This window comes from Myiozetetes cayanensis, unplaced genomic scaffold (genome assembly GCF_022539395.1).
Source record: "Myiozetetes cayanensis isolate MyiCay16 unplaced genomic scaffold, myiCay2020 scf1, whole genome shotgun sequence".
NCBI lineage: Eukaryota > Metazoa > Chordata > Aves > Passeriformes > Tyrannidae > Myiozetetes > Myiozetetes cayanensis.
The window spans coordinates 97,293,107-97,314,224 of NW_026086604.1; the positions used below are offsets into that span (position 1 = coordinate 97,293,107).

The 21,118-nt window shown below is 39.0% G+C and overlaps 1 protein-coding gene across 11 annotated transcripts in view; it reads left to right on the plus strand.

The window, feature by feature from the left end:
• POU6F2 (POU class 6 homeobox 2) overlaps window positions 1-21,118 on the plus strand; it is a 329,766-nt gene that overhangs the window by 227,242 nt on the left and 81,406 nt on the right. For all 11 annotated transcript variants that reach the window (XM_050320054.1, XM_050320028.1, XM_050320062.1 and 8 more), the window contains one exon: window positions 1,355-1,656. In XM_050320054.1, the coding sequence (XP_050176011.1) occupies window positions 1,355-1,656 (302 nt within the window). The remainder of the gene's footprint in view (window positions 1-1,354; window positions 1,657-21,118) is intronic.

The window sequence follows — 21,118 nt, forward strand, 5'->3', positions numbered from 1 at the left end:
CTTTTCTGGCTTGCCCATTCTGCCTCATCTTTCTCCATTTTCTTTTCTTTTTTCTTTTGCTTATTCCAGTTTATGGCTCATTGATTTCATAAGTCGTATCAAGACCTCAGGTTCAGCCCCAGGGCACAGACATCTAGAAAGCTGAAATAGGGATGTTGGCATGAAAAGAAAGTGGAGATGACTTGTCTTTATCTGCCAGTCCACAAATAACTTGGTGAACAGAGTTTCTGGCCATGAAATCTGAATGCCATTTTAGAAATAACAAATTTCATTCATTCCCAGTTTACTTTGGCTTCTGTGGTTGGAAATTAGAATACAGGGTGGTGTTTGGCAAAGCAGTATACAGAGTGAAAAGTAGTATAATGACCTTGCAAGATGTTCCTCTTGGGATCTTGTAGCTAACTAATGTAACATCTAAGATGTTGATTAAAGTGGGTAAGGTTGGAGACCCAGGGGACTTTTTCAGGGCATAACCCCAGAAAGCATCAAGCTCGTGTGATGCTCTGGCTGCTGCTTAAAGCTGTTCTTCCTTAGTGACATCCTGATGACACACTTTCTGCCTTCCTGAATTTAATGAATGCCCGAGTCAATTTGAAAGTGTCTATGGGAAATAAGGTTTGCTCCTTTGTGTCAGTAGGTTAACATGAGCCACTCATTTCCAAGCCTCATATTTGGAGCACATGCTAGCAAAACACAGCAGATCTTTACTACCAGGAGTAAGTGAGCAGTGCAAGTCACAAGAAGGAATGTATAGCTTTTAGATGTGAATTTTAAGGAGCAGTTCTTATTTCAGAGACACACATATTTTATTGGGTATTTTTGCTACCTAGGCATTGCACAAGACATTTCACATCTCGATGTTTTATTTCCTGATACCTGTTGTATAATGACATGACAAAGCTGCTTTCAGAGCATCTTTTATTTTACAATTCTAGCTTTCTCCTCCTTTATATAACAGTGCCAGTTCATGTTATGAATTTTTACTATACTGTATACAGTGACAAGCTGTTGATCTCTTCTCTAGGCACGTAATATTCCCATTGGTTTCATTGGAAAGCCTGTCTGAGCAAAGACTGCTGGTCAGCTCTGACACCCATCCTGTGGGCAGACCTGTAACCCTTTCAAAGGTTTACTTTCATTGCCTCTAGTGAATTCCAGCTCTTACCACAGAATTATAGTGGCAGAACCACAGGCTATTTTTTGTGGGAACAATTTCCTACCACATCCTGAAGTTTGAGGCCACCTGTTCTCAGTGAGCAGTGTAACCCCCAACGTAACAGAAAAATAATTTAATCCAAATTTCTTTAACACAATAGAAACTTGCTTAACTCCCTGCCCTCTCTTCAATTCACAGCTACCTCATCCCTGAACTCCCAGCTTCAACAGCTTCAGCATCTTCAGCAGCTCCAGCACCAACAGCAGCAGCAGCAAAGCCAGCAGCAGCAGCAAGGTCAGCAGGCACAGACTCCACAGCCACCCCAGCAGACCCAGCAGTCACAGCCACAGCCATCAGCACCACCGCAGCAGAACCAAACACAGTCCCAGAGCCAGAGCCAACCTCCTCCAGCCCCACAGTCCTCCAGCTCCCCTCAGAAACCCAGCCAGTCACCAGGGCATGGCCTTCCATCTCCTCTTACTTCACCAAATCCACTGCAGGTAGGACGTTACATAAAAATCTCTAATGGTCTAACAACGGCAAGTGCATTCTCTTTCACTGCACTGGAAAATCAAGTGATGGTTATGCCTTTTGACCACACAGGCTGAGAAATTCCACTTTGTATTACTTAATCCTTACAGGCATTCATCTTAAAACAGCTAAAAGGCCTGATAAACCAGAAAAGCATACCTGAAGATGGTTCTAGGTTGTTGCTTTCTGAAGAGTAAAAGTCTTTTTCTCCTAGACTCCATATTGCAAAACCCATAGAAAACTCTCTGATTTTTTGCACAGATTCATCATGTGACATTCACAAATGGCATTTGCCCAGCAGTTACCCTATATGATAACCTAAGAGGATAACAATGTTAGCTGTTCATTACCAGATAGTTCTGGCTGTCCCTAAAAGAAATAGAGCTTCTGCTGATGGACATGTACAAGGGATGGATGGGTTATCACAGTCCTAATTTTTATCCTGATAAGAACCAAATACTTGTGTTAAGATTCTCAGTATAGACTCCAAAGCTAACAATGCTAGTTAATGCCTTTTATAGAAACTCGCTCCAGTGACATGGATATTTTTTAATAGACCAACAGCTATGGCACCCGTACTGATGGTTGGCTCTGCCCATCTTGGAACTCCTGGGCAGAAACAGGAGAGCTCTGATCCAGTGGTCCTATGTTCTTAGAATTCAGTGTTCTTGCACTACATGGGTCATGCTATATTCACATTGTGCAAGAACAGTTTGACTGTACCCGTAAGTATGATTCTGAACACCAGGGTAGATGGTGAAGTGAATGGAGTCTCATTCACTAGGCAGTGGAACTGCACTTAGAAACCAGCCAAGCCTCTATTAATTTTATTCTCTAAATTTTGAGACACCACTTTAAATGTTTTATTCACACTGATGGATTTGGCTCCGTTTCCTGCAGAAATAAAACTGCATTAGCTTAATAATTAAACAATCCTCTCTTAGACAATTAAGGGAATTGGTTTACAAGAAACTGTGTTTGCCATGTGGCCAGTGAAACCTGCATTAATCTGAGATTCAACTAAATTGTATCAAATCTGGTTTTTTTTAATGGTTAAGATAATGGACTTAAAAGTCTGCAAGAAATGTGTCCTTGCTTGCTGAGCTTTTTCTTATAGTAGAGAATAATGTTTCTAAAGCTTCTTTTGTGTATTGTCTAAAGGGCTATTTATGCATCACTTACTGCCCAGTCTATCACGTTAGTGAGTGCTTTGGGACTCTTTTGTATGCAGATTATTGCATACAGAGACACAAATATTTTCAGAGGAGCTTCTGTTACATTTTATTATCTTGGTACAGCTGTATCATAGGCACACTAACTGTATACGAGTGTGCCTGCTAAATATTGTGCTTCAAAAGTCATTAAGCTTTACGAACAAAGCAAATGCACGCATAAATTACAGTTGGGGTAGGGAGGAAGTGTGATTATCTAGACAACATACCTCAAGAGGGTTGTACTAACACTGAATCTGAAGTCTTAACCCTCATGTAGCATCTGGTCCCAATGTAAATCTCAATGGAATCTGAGTATTTCCACTTGTCATCTGTGAGGTACAGGTCAGTAGAGGCACTTTCCACTGTTAGGTTCCCAGGGTCATCTCCCACTTGCAGATGTACAAAAAAAAGTAAGTAAAACCTGGCATGGAGGTGCCAGTGACAATGTTCCTACCTAGTTACCTTGGCATACCTCTCTCTTTAGTTCACAGCTACCCTTCTGAGGGAAGTCTGAGTGTGGCAGGCAGCAGAAGTGAAAGGAGAGAACCAAGTACTCTGAGACAGTTTTAGTTCAAATGCTATCCCCTAAACTTTTTAGGAATTTGGATTAGACGTAATGAAAGACACCAGTGTGAGAGGTCTGGCATTCCCCCTGGGCTGAGCTTACCCAGTACTGGTAAGCCAGCTATGTGACTGGGACACTTTCAGAACAGCAGTAAAGGAATTAGACGTCATTTGCTGTCAGTTCTTTCTAAGCATTAAAAAGTTACTAATAAATTATGGAATAAGTATTTTTAGTGTTCTTTCCTCTTTGGTCCTTGTCATGTAAATAGCTATGAAAACCCAAAGTTTGTTCACAAATACACTGTGTACTAACATCCAGAAGAGAAGCCAGAATTCACAGAATCGCGGAATCCACTAGGCTGGAAAAGACCTCTGAAATCATAGAGTTCAACTTTTGACCCAACACCACCCTGTCAATTAGACCATGACCCTAAGTGCCAGTCCAGTCTCTTCTTAAATATCTCCAGGAGGTGGCTTGTCCCTGGGCAGCCTCTCCCAATGCCCAATCACCGTTTCTGTGAAGAATTGCTTCCAAATGTCTAACCTAAATCTCCCCTGGCACAGCTTAAGACTGTGCCCTCTTGTCCTACTCCTGGTTGCCTGGCAGAAGAGACCAATGCCCACCTAGCTACAACCTCCTCTCAGGTAGTTGCAGAGAGTGATGAGGTCTCCCCTGAGCCTCCTCTTCTCCAGGCTAAACAACCCCAGCCCCCTCAGCCTTTCCTCATAGGACTTGTGCTCCAGTCCCTTCATCGACTTCATTCCCCTTCTTTGGACCTGCTCCAGCACCTCAATATCCTTCCAGAACTGCGGGGCCCAGAACTGGACACAGCACTCCAGGTGTGGCCTCACCAGTGCTGAGTACAGGGGAAGAATTGTTTCCCTAGTCCGTCTGGCCACACTGTTCCTGATCCAGGCCAGGATGCCATTGGCCTTCTTGGCCACCTGGACACACTGCTGGCCTCATGCTCACCTTCCTGTCAATCAGCACCCCTAGGTCCCTTTCTGCCTGGCTGCTCTCCAGCCACTCTGTGCCCAGCCTGTAGCGCTGCAGGGGGTTGTTGTGGTCAAAGTACAGGACAGTACTTCATTCAGCACAGGACCTCTGTCCTCATCTTAAGTGATGTGTATAGGATCATTACTTTGGCCTTCTAGCCATTTCTAAAGCATTTCTGAAGCAAGTGTAATACTTTTTGAACTTTTAAGAAATAATTAAGAGCTTGAAGAATGCTCTGTCATATTGCCAAGAATGCTGAGACACTTTAATATGCAAACAAGTGACACTCATAAATAGTTCCAGAGGAACTGCTGTTGCACTTTATGTATATATTGTTGGGTACTTTGCTAAATCAGAGCACTGGTAAGATCTCCTCCATGAAATTTGTCTTTCCATTCTAAATCCTGCAAAGAAAGGCTGTTTTACCCCTGTAAATCTGTCTTGAGGATTGAATATGAAATAGTTTTCTTCCACAGAAACATTTGAAGAAAAAGAAAAAGGAGGGAGCACACGTTTGGCAGCAGTTTCTCATAATAGCTGCTTAGAATGTGGATTTTTTTTTTTAATGTTCAGTGCTCTAACTTAAAAATCAACCTAAAACAAAACTCAGACATATTATGGCCTCCAAGGTAATGTTCTTTATGAAATAGAGTGAAATGGGGTTTGTTTGAAGAATATTAAGCGAATAAAGAACAACTACGTTTGACAGCTAAAATTTCATTTCTGAATTCTTGATTTTTTCATGTGGGCTTTATCCTTTTACATTATTCAGGATCTGTCTGAAAGATATTAGTTTAAAAAAATGCAACCTCAAAAAATTGTCATGGAAAGTTAGTAATTCAGGAGGATGATTGTGTTTGTTTAAAACAACTCTGAAGGATAACAGCAATTACATCTCAAAGTGTACAGATGCTGTCATGTTCCACAGAAGGCAAATTAAATGAAAGTGACTTGCTTAGGTATACTTGGGTGAGGTACTTTGCTATCTGATCAGAAATTAATAATCCAGTGCAGTGTACACCAGCTAAAATCTAAGAATTATTCTTGTCAGATTATTCTGTAATACTCTGCTCTAATTTGATCACTATTCTTTACATGGTTCAATGGGCTGGATTGTAGTTACAAAACAATTATTTTTAGGGAGGCTTTTAGTAATTGCGTAGAAAGATGTAAAACCTCACTTCAGGTTCCAAGACCTAAATTCTTTGCTGTCATTAGTGATTATGCTGCAGATTTACACTGGCTGCCACTGCAGAACAAGGGTCATCACTTATTTGCAAAAGACAACAACCAGACAAGGATTTTCCAAAGCTGAGCTCTATTTCAGGAAGTGGTAAGTCAGGCAAATGATGGAAGACCTTCATCCTTTCATTTTAAAATGGTGAAAAAAAAGATAATGATAGTCTGATTTTTTCTTTCATTGTGTCAATTGATTGAGACAAAGGAATCCAGAGGTTGAAGACTTTGAAACCTTTCCTTCTGGGAAAATAACTTCTCCAAATATGCTTCTCCTGTGAATATTTAGTGTTATTACATGAAAAAATATATGAGTTTTTGAATGGTCAGCATGTTGTAACTTCAAAGGATAGTTAGCACCTTTTACAGAGTTACCATTCAGTTAAATCTTTGGAGTCATAGGAACTTGATTCTATGGTGTATAAAATCAGGTGTTCCTAAGTACTATGTAGCCAATTATTCTGCTTGACCATCAGAATATGGCACTTTGCATCAGCACCATATATTTAACTGGCTCCAAAAAAAGGTTAGCTTCTGGTGCTGACATTCTCTGTATGTTTTAGAGATATGGATAAGCCAGACCTGGAAAGGGAGAGCTACACTATAGGAATAGAAGAATTCTCAGTGATTTCTACTGTTCTGTTTGTGTGTGAATAGGAACAGACAAACAGGAAAACCCCCAGAGATTTTCTTACTGTAAAATTTTTCTGACTGTTTTCAGAACTCTTTCCTGAAAAGTCCCTTTTGTCATAGAAGCCTACCTACAATAACTGCAGCTGACGGAAGATGATGAGTGAGAAAAAAAATAACAATAAAAAGAGGAAAGAAGGGAAGTGAGGAGATGACAACAGCACAAAAATCTTCCAAGTAATAGCAAACTCTAAGATAGCAAAACCAGAACCTCCTTTAGATTAAATTTTCATACTAATCTTAAATAATGTATTTGGAAACTCAACACTTTTATAACAATAGAGAAAAGAAAAGCAGAAAGGCTGAAACAACTGCAAATGAGGGAGAATATGTACACAGATGTCTGAGGCTCCAACAGTTACAAAAAAAACCCTGCCCCTTCCCTTTCCCTCCAACCTCATTCACTGGTTAGCTTCTCACTAAGGACCTTTGAAGAAATCTCAGTGTTTACTGAGACTTTGACATATTTATACATATTTAAGATACAGAAGTAACAACCAACTCTCTGTTGGTTTGATGAAGGCAGTTGGGATAAGTTTGCAAGGACTATATTCATGGTCTGTCTTTGTGATGTGTTCACATCCAAGACCTGCTACATTTTTCTCATACTTATTGAATCCTGAAATCAAGAAAACTTGATCAGGTTTATGGCACCAATGATCCCACTGAGGTTTTTTGTTTTGCTGAAATTCTCTAGCCTTCTTCAGCATGATTCAGTATGACTGACTGAATCTATTCCCAAGTTACTTTGTAATCTATTAGACAAAGAAATACTTTTTAAATGGTGAGCAAATGCTGTGTTTTGAATCCATTGTCTAAAATTTCCTAATTTTTTGTATTAATAGGGAGTGTGATAATCTACATTGCAAGGCAACAGGTGATATATACAAGTACAAAAGACATTTATTCAAGAAGGTTCATACCCATCATCTGCTCAGAGTGAGCCAGTTGAAGTGTTGATCTTAGGTGGATCTCCAGAAAGTACTGGCAAGACCTACATCTCAGCTCTAAACTAATAGCATGGAAACTCCCCTGCATTCAGCTAAATAGAGTTCAGCATTGTGATTTGTTCAGAATATTTTGCTTTTTTCATCCTCTATTCATTTCAAACAGGTCCAGAAAGATTTGAACACCTTGTTCTACTGACGGTTTTGGATTTCTGTGTATTCTTATAGTGTTGTAAATATTTCTGTGAGTTGATAAAGGTGATTTCATGAGCAGAACAAGCAAGTACTTGTGCAAAAATTTCCCTATCTAGAAAGTCATGGTACTCAAGTACTACACACACACATGCTTTTTATCCATTGCAGCTGTTGGGATTAAGGCACTCTCCTTTTGGTTTTGTGCTTTTCTTTTTGTCACTGCAGTAGTTCTGTGAACCACACAGATTTAAAGTTTGAAGCTTGAGAAATTGTGGGGTTTAAGTTTTAGTTTCTCCAGGGCCTCCTTTCTTCTTCTCCTCTCACCTCTTCTGCCACTTCCATGGTCATACTCATGCTTCTGGGTCTCCTACCAGCTAGACTGATCTACCATGGCAACATGGTAATTTGTCCTGGCTGAACACTCAGGTGTCTCTGCACTGTGCCGTACCCTGGCCCTGGTGCACAGGGACATGCCAGCTGATCTCGTGCTAGCTTGTTTGGGCTGCTGGTCTTCGTGTTTCCCTGGAGATGCATGGGTGTCATTTCCACAGAAAGGCTACTTTCAGTTGTGTGCAAAAGACTGCATCCATCCACAGGACTGAGCAGGGTTTAGAATGTTCTCCTCAGCAGTCTTTTTTCTCTCAGTAGTTCACTGCTTTTTGGAGTCTTTGAGGCATTGGGACTTCACCTTGTAAAGCTTCTGAATACTGCATTTAAACAGAGCAGAGATGTTTAAGTGTTCTTAAAGAGACTATATAAACAAGTCTTTCCATTCCGTGAGGAAACCGTCTCTCAGTTGGAGCAATGGCTGGATGGTCCATCCAAATATACTCTGCAGGTGTTGCTATTTTCAGAAGCACAGGGAGTACTGGTGTCTGACTCACATTTAAAGCAAAGGAAATTAATCTCCGAACAAAACAACTGGCATTATTAGCACCCAACGGGCAGATGCTGAGGCTAATAAAGGAAACCATTTGCTAGAGAATTCTCTGAAGGTGAGGAAAGTGGAGCTGTTTGCCCAGCAAGCTCTGGCTTCTGAAATGGAAGCATTTAATAAACTCCCTAAGTAACTGAAGTATTTAATAAGTGGGAAAATAAATAAATAACATCCTCCCAGAACAAATTTAGGAAAAGATCCTTATCCCATAAGGTCTTCTATTTCCAAAGCCTCTCTAGGCAGAGAGTAGGAACACTTGGGGATCTTAGGGGCAGAAAAAGTAAGACATAGCCTCTCAGATACTCTTGTAAATCAAGTGGATCTGTTATGTTGGCATTAATTTCTCTTAATTTCTATTTTCACTCATATTTCCAAAAATTTTCAAAGAAAGTAGAGAATATTACAAAACATTACTGTGTTTTCCCTTATTTTTCATATCCCTTATCTCTTTGTAATAAAGAAAAAAAAGTGTGCAAGTCATCACAGATTTCTAGTTCTGCAAGAAAAAAATTCTTCTGCTTAGAAGCAAGTGGGCAGAGTGAACCTGGTGGGCTTGGGACTTGTTGAGTACTAGGAGCAATATTCTGGAAGTGGTATAGCCCTGATGCTTTGTCATTAAGGCTCCTTGTACAACAAAGCACCTACAGGAGGTTGCTCAGCTCCTAGATACTGCCAGGAAAAAAAAAAAAAAGAAAAGAAAAAAGAAGGAAAAAAAGGACACTCTAGACTATGTTTTAAATTTTAAAATTAAACCTTTTTTTTGGCAGTATTGCTGAGATTTATCCAAGTGTCCACTTGTGGATTCTGTTGGCGGTTTTAGCAGATGCAGGTGTTTAAAAAAAGTAATACTTTGTCTTTTTTATTGGTAGCCAGAATGTTTTGAGAGAGTAACTAAGCACAGGCCTGGAGATTATGAAATTTGCTTAAGTGTTAATGGGTTGATTGCTGAGTTACAGTCTGCCGTCTTTACTGGAAATTGATTGACTAGTGCTGCAGGTCTTCACACTTGACGCTCGGATTTGACTCGAAAATTCTGCCAAGTCTTTTACTCTGAAATTTATCTTAATTAGATCTGAAAGACCTGCCACAGCAGAATAGTCACACCGATTAAAATGAAAAACAGGAGAAATTACTGATCAAATTAATCATAATGTCGGGTTACAGCTGTAGGTCTGATGTAATTTGCCACTCCAGTGAGTTACATCGGCCCAGGCAGAGGAAAGAGAGCTGGTTTTACGCTGATCCGTAACACCAGGCAGCTTCAGGCAGCCCATCAGGATGCTTGTTCCATTCATTCTCTTGGCTTATTCTGACCTTAGAGCTGCAACTAGAAACAATTTGGGCAAAAGAAAAAATATCCTTTTATCGAAGGGGTTACACTGGAAACGTGAGCTTTCCAAATCCTTCTTATTTCGTTTTTTTGCCTTTCTCCACCAACCTTCTACTTTTGTTTGAAGTAATCAACAATTAATTATGTGGAAACTGGAAAATTAGAAAGTCAGAGGTTACCACCTCAGGCACAGTCACAAAATGTGTCTTTCTAAGAGCTCCTAGTGGGTTAGGATATGAGGAAATTACAATCATTTAGCAAATGAGCGTAGAGCAGCACCCGTCCTTCCTAGCAGGTAGGAAATCAACAATCAGACTTGACATTTTATAGATGTGATGGTCCTAAAATTTATTTTTAAAATGTGTGCTTATATTATATTCTACTATTATAACTGTGAGGTTTTTTTAAATATACAAATTACTAATTGAATCCATGTTAGAAGGTGATTCCTTGTGGGTCTTAAGGGCCCCCACCCATAACCTTCCCATCTGAAAGAGAAGCCTTCTACAAGTCTCCTAGTATTTGTTCCATCAGTAAGGTTTGAAAGATTTTTAGGACGACTTGTCTTGAAACACCACTGTATTTTTTGCTGCTGATCCAAAAGTCAAGGAATGAAGTTTACCACCAGCTGAGCAAGGAAATGAAGTAAAGGAAAGAAAGCAAGAAAGTATAGATGAGCATTATGACTCTCATAAAATAAAGGTCTTACCTCTGAAATACACCCAATTTTTATTTTGATACTGTAACACCTTAGACTACTCTGGAATTTTCTGTGTGATTTTTCTTTTCCAACAATGATGTAATTCTATAAAGTTGGTTTCTCCCTTGCCCAAAATTTCATTTTAATTTTATATTTTAGACCCAGGAAATTGAAAGAACTGAAATTGAGAAGAAATTGAAGGAAATTTGAAAGAGCTTTTGTTTAAAACCAGCTTTATATGTATATAAAAATTTTGTTATATTGAATTACCAAAAAAATAGTGGTTTAACAAAAGAAATTGAAAATATTTTAACTCATAGCGATGATTTGAAATCTGCTAAACTACTTAATCATTTTCAAATACAAGTTTTTGTTTGCTGAAACATTTCCATATTCCACCTTCTGCCTTCATTTGCATCAGAAATGATAAATTAGGATAATTTCAGGTAGTTTCCCACAGGACAGGAACCTGAGTTATTTTGGATAGCTTAGACATGATCTAATATCCTGTGAGGATTCCAGTTGGAGATTCAAGCTGGATTATGTTTGTGGAAGACATTGGAAGGCAAAGCTGAGTTTCCAGAAGAGAAAAAATGACGTATGAAAACAGCACGTCATATATTGCTAGGATTATCCTTTTACCAAAGGAATGATGATGGTGCATTTTGTTTCTTAAAGAAACTGAGGTTCTTTAAAGCAGCAATCACTGCTGCAATATCTTTGTATAACTTTGTTAAGAAATACTTACATACTTGTAAAAAGCACCGGGGAAGCAGTCAGATCTGGGAGAATCCCAGTCCCTTAGCAAAAATACTGATGCTGAACCCTGAAGTATGGTCCCAATCACATTACAGAACGGTCCTCTCTCCTACAGATGGCCCGTAAACTGGTATGAGAAGGTGATTCTGAATGAATGTGATAACAAGTGATGAATGCTAGTGCTCTCATGCTTTTCACTATAGTAACCCTATAACCCTGTTTTCAACCTGCTGAGTAGCCAAACCCAGCTGGAATGCTGTCTCTGTCTCTTATTGCTTTTGTCCCAGTTTGGGGAGCTATCTTTGTGGACTGGAAGCTGAAACAGGACAGAAGATAGCTGGGGCAGATGATGAAGATTAGGGTTGTACTGGGATCAAGATCTAGGAAGGGATAAGTGAGGAGAATTCAGTCTCATTCTCAGGATTCATCTGAGGATGCAGTTTCCATCAGTGTAGAATTCCTTAGGGTCAGGGCCTGATCTTAGGGAGGAGAAGGAAAATGTTGGGAGAAGGATAGGGGAAGAAAAAAAATTGTCTTTGTTACTCACAGTGCCTTTTCTACTGGGAGAGAGAGCTAAATCCCCTCCAGTATTAGTGTTGTGAAAGGCTGAAATTTTATCACTGATCACCTCTCTGAAATACGATGCTGTGTGCATTTCCATCCTACTACTGTCTGCAACTTTTCACTTTATAATAAAACCTAACTCCACTACTAGGGAAGTTGGCAGAAGGTTTCTCATAGCTCTCAAATGAGACAGGAGCAAGCTCAATATGCCACTATGAAGGCTTCCCCCTCTTCTCCCTCCCCAGCTTTATAGAATTGCAGCTTCCTTGTTTGCTTTATTTTACCTGTCTTCTGACTCTGAAGCATGTTCTCCATACAATCAAAATGTGTCTGACAGAATTTTCAGTTCATGTAAAACAAATATAAAAATAAACAGAACTTGAGAAAACCAAGCCATTCTAAAAATCCTTGATGTTTTCCCCATAGACATTCAAAGAGTATGTCTAGAGGGAAATCACTGGTACTTCAAATGTACAAGCTGGTATAGAGATAACATATGTCAGTCCTGTAGACCCAAACCTGGCAGTCCAAGCTCTCATGAGTGAAAACTGCAGCAAAAGGCAGGGAGGGAATTCTTTTACTTCCACATAAAATCTGCATATTTAGCTCTAATCTCATCATCAAGTCATGCCTTTGCTTACTGAATTCACTTTGACAAATAATTTGCATCAGGAAGCAAAATGCTCTAGTAAATGCGTTGTTGGAGTCGGGAGCACCAGACTGCAGTCCCAGGTTTGTCACTGTCTGGGATGTCACTTCGTCTTTCTGTTCCTTTGTTGATTCTCCCACCATTGTTTGATCACTTTATACTGGAAACTTTTACTGTTTTTTTGGTATAATGCAATGAGGCCTTGATCTTGCATTGGGCTTCTAGATACTGCTGTAACTCTAATACTACAAAAGCAAGGAATATTCAAAGGAGGAATTGCATAGCCCCAGTCACTCTCATGCTGAATTCAGAGTAGTATTGCTGTTGACTTCAGAGGACACAGAATAGGTATATATTTTGTTTTCAAGTATATTGAATATTTTGAAGTTTCTGTCAGATGCTCACTGTGCTGTCAAATGCACTAATGAAAGGTTTTCCTAAAGCTAATTTTCCTACTCATAATACAATAACCAAATTTGCTTTAACACTTGAAAAAATCCATCCATACTAAAGAGAATCAGTTGCTTAATCCTAAAATTAAAGGTTATTGCATGCAAGAGAAAATAATTACATGCTCAAAGTATGGAAAAAAGAAAACTTTTTTTAATATGTAGGTATTTGTATAATTAAAGACTAATCAAGCATGAAGCCTGCTGACTAAACCAGAAAATGAGATTGTCGGCAAGCAATATTGTAATGTAAATGCCATTTTTGTTTAAGTACTAAGGAGCTGGAGGAATGATATCCTGAACAGATTAAAAGCAAACAGCATTGAAAATAAATATTTATCAGATTTCAAGTGCAACACAGAGAGATTTCTATATTTTACATGCAAAATATATTGGCATTGAAATATTCAGTCACTTTTCAAAGGTTTGTTCACATCATCACTTTAAAATGTTGAAAATAAGCACTCACTAGTGATAGGAACAGCTTTAGAACTCAGTCTTAACCTGTAGTAAGGCCAGTAATATGTAGGCAATGGAAAGCAGGTGAGAGGTACCAACATACTGAACTACAAATGTGTAAGAACAACTCCTGGGGCTGGAGAGTCAGAATTTGAATGATCTGTGTGTGTTACACTTTCTTTTTCTTTTTCCAAATTTCTCTTATTAATTTTTCAAAAATAGAGGGAAGCTTCTCAAGGTTAACTCTATGCCATGAAACTTTAGTAAAGTATTTATGGAGGGCTTATATATAAACAGAAAATAACCTGATATAACCACCGTTTTGTTGTGGAGCGCTGATTTAGTTAGCAGTCTGTATCATCTTGGGACAGTGCTTTAAGTTTGTGGTAAAATATTGCACTGGTTAAATACGCTCATCATAAATCTTTGTGTTATGTCATTGGAGCCTAAATCTTGTTCAGAAGTGAATATTAAGATATTTGGCTACATCAAGGGTTGAGGAGGATGAGGAAATGCTAGAAATGAAGTACTAAATATGTTCCCATACCTATTCATTCTCTTTTCATTACACTTTTCCCAGAGTTGGCACTACTCAGCATGCTGAGGTCCAACAAAAGCTATCTCTTAATCAAGCCTGATCATACAATAGTTGAAGCTAATTTAAAACATCCTTTGACAACTGTGAAAAGAGTCTTAAACCCAATGGTTATAACAGTGAGACAATGAATACCTTTGCTTTAGTACATACACTGTGGGCCATTGCGTCCTTTGTGTTGATGTGTACCTCCTATTGTTTCCTCATGCATTTACTTTTCAGAATAATTTTAATCTTACTTGATTATGACTGAGAGATACAATAGTATGTCACTGACAGAGTTATTGGGAGAAAGTGACAATAGGGATTTTTGAATGTAAGGCTGCCTACAACATTATCAAATTTTTCCTATCCTAGTGTAATTATATTCTATTTGCCTTTGGACTAAAGAAGTGTAGACAAGTTAAAATTAAATAATACCCTGCAAAAGTCTAATGTTAGTCTCTTGAATAAGCATTGATCTAATTTTCAGAAGGGTTGAGTCACTACCATTGACGTGAACTGTAGAAATTATTACTTAGCCCTCAAAGGAGTAAAGATACGGATTTCAGCCTCTGAATTTCTTAGAAGACTCTTGCTCGTGTCTAGTGGTTTTATCACAGGAAACTGACAATTCACAAATGCCAAAATTCAGAGCAAACTCAGACCAAGCCAGCCTGGTTCATATAATAGCCTGTGTTTATCTGAATTACTAAACTACTAAATGTATAGTGTAGTGCGTATATAAATGAGCATATATCATCATTAAGAAACTTTATAAGGAGTACTTTAAAAATCCTCTCAGCAATTCATATTTACATTAGTTTAATGATATTAAGGATTATGTTGGTAAAAACACATTAGGAAAAATAGTAGGACAAGTACAAAACTTTGTGAGTAGACCATTGTCAGTGGTCCAGAAAGAAGAAAGTAGAAAAGGCAGAGTAAAGCACATTTAGATCGAAGCTATGCAACTGATGGTCTGTGAGCCAGGTCTGTCCTACAGGAAGTTTCAATCCAGACCCCAAGTGAGGAAATAAAAGAAAAATAAAGGGCTTTGAAGGCAGTGGCACATGTGCTTTGCCCTGGGGTGCGCTATTGCTTGTGAATCACAAGAGCAGCCCAAGTACCTAAGACAGGTGGGTGGGTGAAAAATCTACCATTTTATATATGTTTGTTTCTTTGTTTGTTTTTCACACATAACTGTATGAATCATAGTAATAAGTTTTAGGCTGCCTGTTATCAAAGGACCCTAATGCTTTTCTTCTTCAGAGGTAGTTGTATCTCCCAAAGAATAGTGACCCTGTCAAGCAGGATAAATAATTTTTTGTTTGTTTTCTAAATGTTGTTTTGTGTAAAGTGTAAGTTACAAGAAGGATTTACCTCTTATTTCTAGAAGGGACATTACCACAGTTTTCTGAGGAAAACATGGTAACATGTAAATTATTTAAAGGCCGAAACAGACACTTTCACAAGTCATTAAACTACCCTGTGTCTTAAAATACAGCGAGGCTATCCCTGGGATATTTATCTGGGGGCTCTGCAGGCCAAAGGGGAATAAGTCAGTAGAAAAAGAAGCATATAGGAAGAGCAATTATTCTCTAAATAAAAATGGAGATAGTGGTTAGAAGTGCCAGCATATATATCTGAAATGCCTTTGCTGTGGCTACTAGTTATGAAAAAAGTCATTACTGCCATTTGCACTGGGTTCCATGTAGTTACTTCATAGTAACATGACTTCCATAGCATTCATCTACATGGAAAACCTAAAAAGAAACCTCAAACCACCTAGTGAAATGTAGAAACATCTCCCAGCTCTCTGGTTTTTATAATATTTGACAAGCATCAACCTAAACAGGGCTTACTAGCATACATCATCTCCATTTACATTCATGAATCAATAAGAACATGAAAGCCTCATCTTTATTGTGTGGTTTTCGTTAAGCTGGTTGTGTAAGCTAACAACACCCTTTACTCCAAATCATAAAAAGCTCACAAGTTCAGGTCATAGAGTTCATAAGAGATCACAAGTTCAGACTCAGAAGTCTGAAGTGCATCCAGATGCTGCTCTTTTTTCCAGGACTGTCCAAAAAAAGTTGTCTCATTTCAGGTAGGACTTGACCCTCATCTGAGCAACAGGTATTGAAATTTGCAGATATTTTTTCTAGACACGCTCTATTTGATTTTGTAATTTCTTCACAGGAGAAGCTCTTATTAAAGGGATTAGGCACAAATCAGACCCAGGAATATTCCATCATCTCAACAAACATTTGACTTCAAACCAGAAAAAGAAAACAATAAAAACAGGGCAACTGACAAAGCTGTGCATGGATGAAATAAAACCGTTAAGTCTGATTTTATCCATCTTACTTTACCCTATGCACATGCACCCCATACCATTTGAGAAACTGGATTAAAAATAAAGAGCTTAAAACTGGGAAATTTCAATACTACCAAAAGACTTTCTTTGGGAGCTTATGGAGGGAAACACTAAGTGCAGCCAGAATGCCCACCAGTTTTCAAAAAGCTTCAATTCAAATGGAAAGAATAATAGTGCAATAAATTTTTCCATTCCATTACATTTTTTAAAGCCTTTTTGAAAAAACAATTGTAAAAATATTGTAAATTAACCCAGATATAGAATATAAACTTCATACTGAGGTGCTGTTTTTAAATTTCCAGTGGCGTGATTCAGCATGTGAAGAAATAGGTACAGTGATCCAAGGAGCAGAAAGAAAAGATCAGTACACTTCCCACTTCTGACAGCTGACAGATCAGGGTTTGCCCTATGAAATAAAGTCAGTCATACCAGTAAGATGGTCCAGCACTGAGCAGAGAAGATTTACTTGCAGGAGCTGAGGTTTGTAATTGTCAGGACTTTAACCACTGCCATTTTCCTACTGCTTGTTCCTTTGCAAAATGCCTTCTTTTATCAGCTGGACAACTCAAGACTTCTTTTTCATTATTTTTTGTTGAGAACTATAGATTCGCTAAAAATATAATCTATTCATGGCATCTGGTGAAATCATAATAGTATAAAATAGTATCTTACTATAAAATAGTATCTTAGCCTCAGGTTCAAGCTTTTCACCGCACCTGATTCAGACATGAGGCTTCAGCTAGGGTCTCCACATGCTTGTGAGCGCCCTGATTTGGCAGAATAATACATGCTTGAGGGCTTTTACTTTTCTGTCTTGAAATATAAATAGTTCACTGTTCATCAGACCAGAAAGAGAACTTATCCTCCTACTTGTTTCAGTGTGCATGGTAACTTTTACAAAGAAAACAATTCTAAACAACAGCAGAGAAATGTTATGGGCCTATAACTCACTAGGTATAAGTACATCTTTTCTGTTTGAGAATTGTCTGCCAAAAATTTTAATAAACAATTTCTATAAGTGTTAGGCAAGCCCACAAGGAGCTCTGTAAATATTCCAGGTGTAAACTAAGATTGGTTTGTCTTTGTTCTCTCTCAGGAGAAGAGAGGGTGAGTGTGTTAGGTTACATGATATTCTATCGGTTGTTTGGAAGGGAGAGATGCCACTTTAGCATAACATGAGCACTACTTTTCCTCTGATGGATACCTGGTGTTTGGATTGTATCTGGCTGATTTTCATTTTATAATCATGAAAACTGAAACGATGTTTCCTAAGCTACTTTGAGGGGGAAAGATGACTGATACAGAAAAAAAAGTATAAGATACATAGGGAGCATATGTAGGATGAAGGTTAATCAGAATTTTTTTAAATAATTGTATCTTCCAAGGATAAAGAATAATCTTTAATGTATATAATGAGTGACTTCCTATCACTCAATACTAATTCTAATATAAGGAAGTGTTGAAGTTCTTCTCAAAAGTACAGCTGGATTAAATCCCTAAATATCTAAACATTAGGATTGAAGTTTTATGAGCAAAATTTGACTTTTAATGGTATTAGGTCAATACAGACTTTCAAATAAAAGGAATTACAGGTTCTGAAAATAAATTTTTAGCCTTAGTACTTTGATAAAGATCTGTGACCCCTGGCCCTTTAAAAATTGAACTTAAGCTGTAAAAATATCACTTCTTATTGATCACATGGTTATTAAAGTCAGTCAAATGCTCAATTTATATGTCAAACACTTGTAATATTTCCTGCAAATACTAGAACAAAAGAAGAACATGATAATATTTTGTTCAGTTGCATTAGATTTATTCAGCTTTTCATCACTGAAAAATAATAAAGCTGGCACCAAATAATGCATTAAATATGCCAAGCATTTATCAGGACTAAATTAATTTACAGCTGCATCATGTATGTGGTGTTTGCATGCATTAGTTCATGTATATGAAGACAGGAACATACCCATCCATGTAGCTGAGTGTGACAGGATGTTCTCATTCTCTTCTTTCAGTACACCTTCCTACTCCCTCACACATGCTTACAACCCCAGGAAGGTATGGGTTATTTGTTGAACCTCAAGGAGAAGGAGGAAACCTGATAAGTCAACAGATATTAATTAAATGTTAAAGGCAGGTTTTAAAGTACCCTCAATATATATTGCTCCTAATGACATTCAAGTGCGCTTACAAGGGAGGTCAGGGGGGAGATCTTTAGATCTCCCAGGCTCCCCCAAGATGCCTTTCCATAACCAAATGCTTTCATATGAGTAATCGAAAGAAACCTTTAGTCAACCACTGGGGAGTCTTTACAGCCCAGCTTTGATAGGGTCTGAGTGGAGGCCTGTGAGCAGGAGGTGTTTGTAAGCATTTCTAATGGCATTTTGATGTACATGTACAAAATTGATGTCGGAAGGATCATTGTAAACTCCCAAACAGTGGAATATTGAGGACATTTTCAGGTGGCAGTCAGATTCTGGCTGGGTGAGCCCAGTATATTTTCTCATGTCACAGTTGATTAGGTTCACAGGGAAGTGGAAAGAGTAAAAAATTCTCTTATTACTGCAGCAATGCCATATCAGCCTCTTTTCCCTTTGAATGCAACATTAGTTTTTGTCCAGAACTCTAACTGCTTTCTACAGTTTGGGGAATTGTAAAGCAGAAACAATTTTCCCAGCTAGGCTGACCTTCACAGTAATGAGAAATGACTGGAATTTCTCTCTATTTCTCTAACATTTGGTGAGGGGGGATAGGAGGTATGTGTTTGTTTTACCTGATATTATGTTGTGGGCGTCTATTTGGCACTTTGAGCCTAATTTTTTTCCATTCAGGAGATTACATGGACTGCTGCACCATCTGACCCAGTAGCCAACCCTGAAGTGTATAGAGAAGCGACAGTAATACACTTTAAACCTTCTGTTATCACGGCAATGATGGCATTTTTTTTCAGCCATCAAATGATTTTTTTTTTTTTTTCATGGATTGGCTGCTTTCATTTACTCTTCAGTACTTGTTCAGGTGATGAGGAATGATCTTGAGAAAATTTAGGATTCATTACTGGCCAAGTAGATGGGGAATTCTCAAGATGAACATATATCTGTAGAGTGTTTTCCTTGTGAGTCTGGTACTATAATACTATGATGCTGATCATCTTTTGGGGATGGGATAAGAAAATTCTGCAGTTACCTGCAAAGCAAATGTTGTCTGAAGAGTCTTTAACAGAAGCACATCTGGCTAGAAATGCTAGCGGGCCCTTGTTCTTTCCCAGTGTTTCAGAATAAACCTCTTTCCCTGTGGAATCTGAGACCTCTAACCTGAGACCTAGTCACCTCATGGTGGTTGATCCAGGCTGGGTCTGCTCTGCAAATGCAGAAGCAGCATTGCAGAGGTGTAGATATAACTAGGCTAGGTTTCATGAAGGAAGACTCAGTGCCAGGAAGAGTGAAGGCACTATGACAGGGTATTAAAAGCAATGAGCCACCAAAGCAAACATGCAGGATCCCAGGCACAGCCTATGCTGAAGTCCATACTGCTGCGTCAGCATGAACTAGATGGGCTTGGATAGGACTCCACCTGCTCCTGATGACAGTGTAAACCTATCTGCCACTTGGCATCTGTGCTAGTAAAATATCCAGAATTCCTGGAAATGGGCAGAGGTGAAAGCATTTCAAATAGAAGACAAATTCAATCAAATCTCTGGCTGCAGATCACTCACATTTGAAAGTTGAGTGGAAGCTTCAGGGAATTCATAGGTTTCAAGTGTTTTACTTGAATTTTGGCTTTATTATAGCCAGAACAGGCTATGAAAATGTCAAAGTATCATGGAGGAGGCAAGTTTTCACCTCCTTTTACTGTGGAGGAGTAAATAGTTTCATGGTATTTCTAGGAGAGGAAGATTGCATAATACCCTGTAAACTTTCAACAGTTTGACTGTACTCCTCTACTCTCTGTATCTGAAAGGCCAGAAGTGGTCAAAATATTCCATTAAGTTGGAGTTATATTTTCCTAGTTATTATTTGCACCTTATAGTCCCATTCTATTTAATATCTTTATTGATGATCTGGATGAGGGGATTGAGTGTACCATTAGCAAATTTGCAGATGACACCAAGTTGGGGTGGGGCATGTTGATCTACTGGAACACAAGAGGGCTCTGCAGAAGGACCTGGGCAAGCTGGAGAGATGGTCTGGTTCCAACAGGATGAGGTTCAACAAGGCCAAGTACCGGGTCCTGTACTTTGGCCACAACAACCCCCTGAAGAGCTACAGGCTGGGCACAGAATGGCTGGAGAGCAGCCAGGTGGAAAGGGACCTTGGAGTTTGGATTGACAGGAAGCTGAACATAAGCCAGCAGTGTGCCCAGGTGGCCAAGAAGGCCAATGGCATCCTGGCCTGCATCAAGAACAGTGTGGCCAACACAAGCAGGGCAGTGATCCTTCCCCTGTACTCAGCACTGGTGAGGCCACACCTTGAGTATTGTGTTCAGTTCTGGGCCCCTCAGCTCAGGAAAGACATTGAGGTGCTGGAGCAGGTCCAGAGAAGAGCAACCAGGCTGGTGAATGGACTAGAACACAAGTCCTGTGAGGAGAGGCTGAGGTTGTTTAGCCTGGAGAAGAGGAGGCTCAGGGGTGACCTCATCACTCTCTACAGCTACCTGAAAGGAGGTTGGAGCCAGGTGGAGGTTGGTCTCTTTTCCCAGGCAACTATCAGTAAGACAAGAGGGCATGGTCTTAAGCTGTGCCAGGGGACGTTTAGGTCGAATATTAGGAAAAAAATTTTTACAGAGAG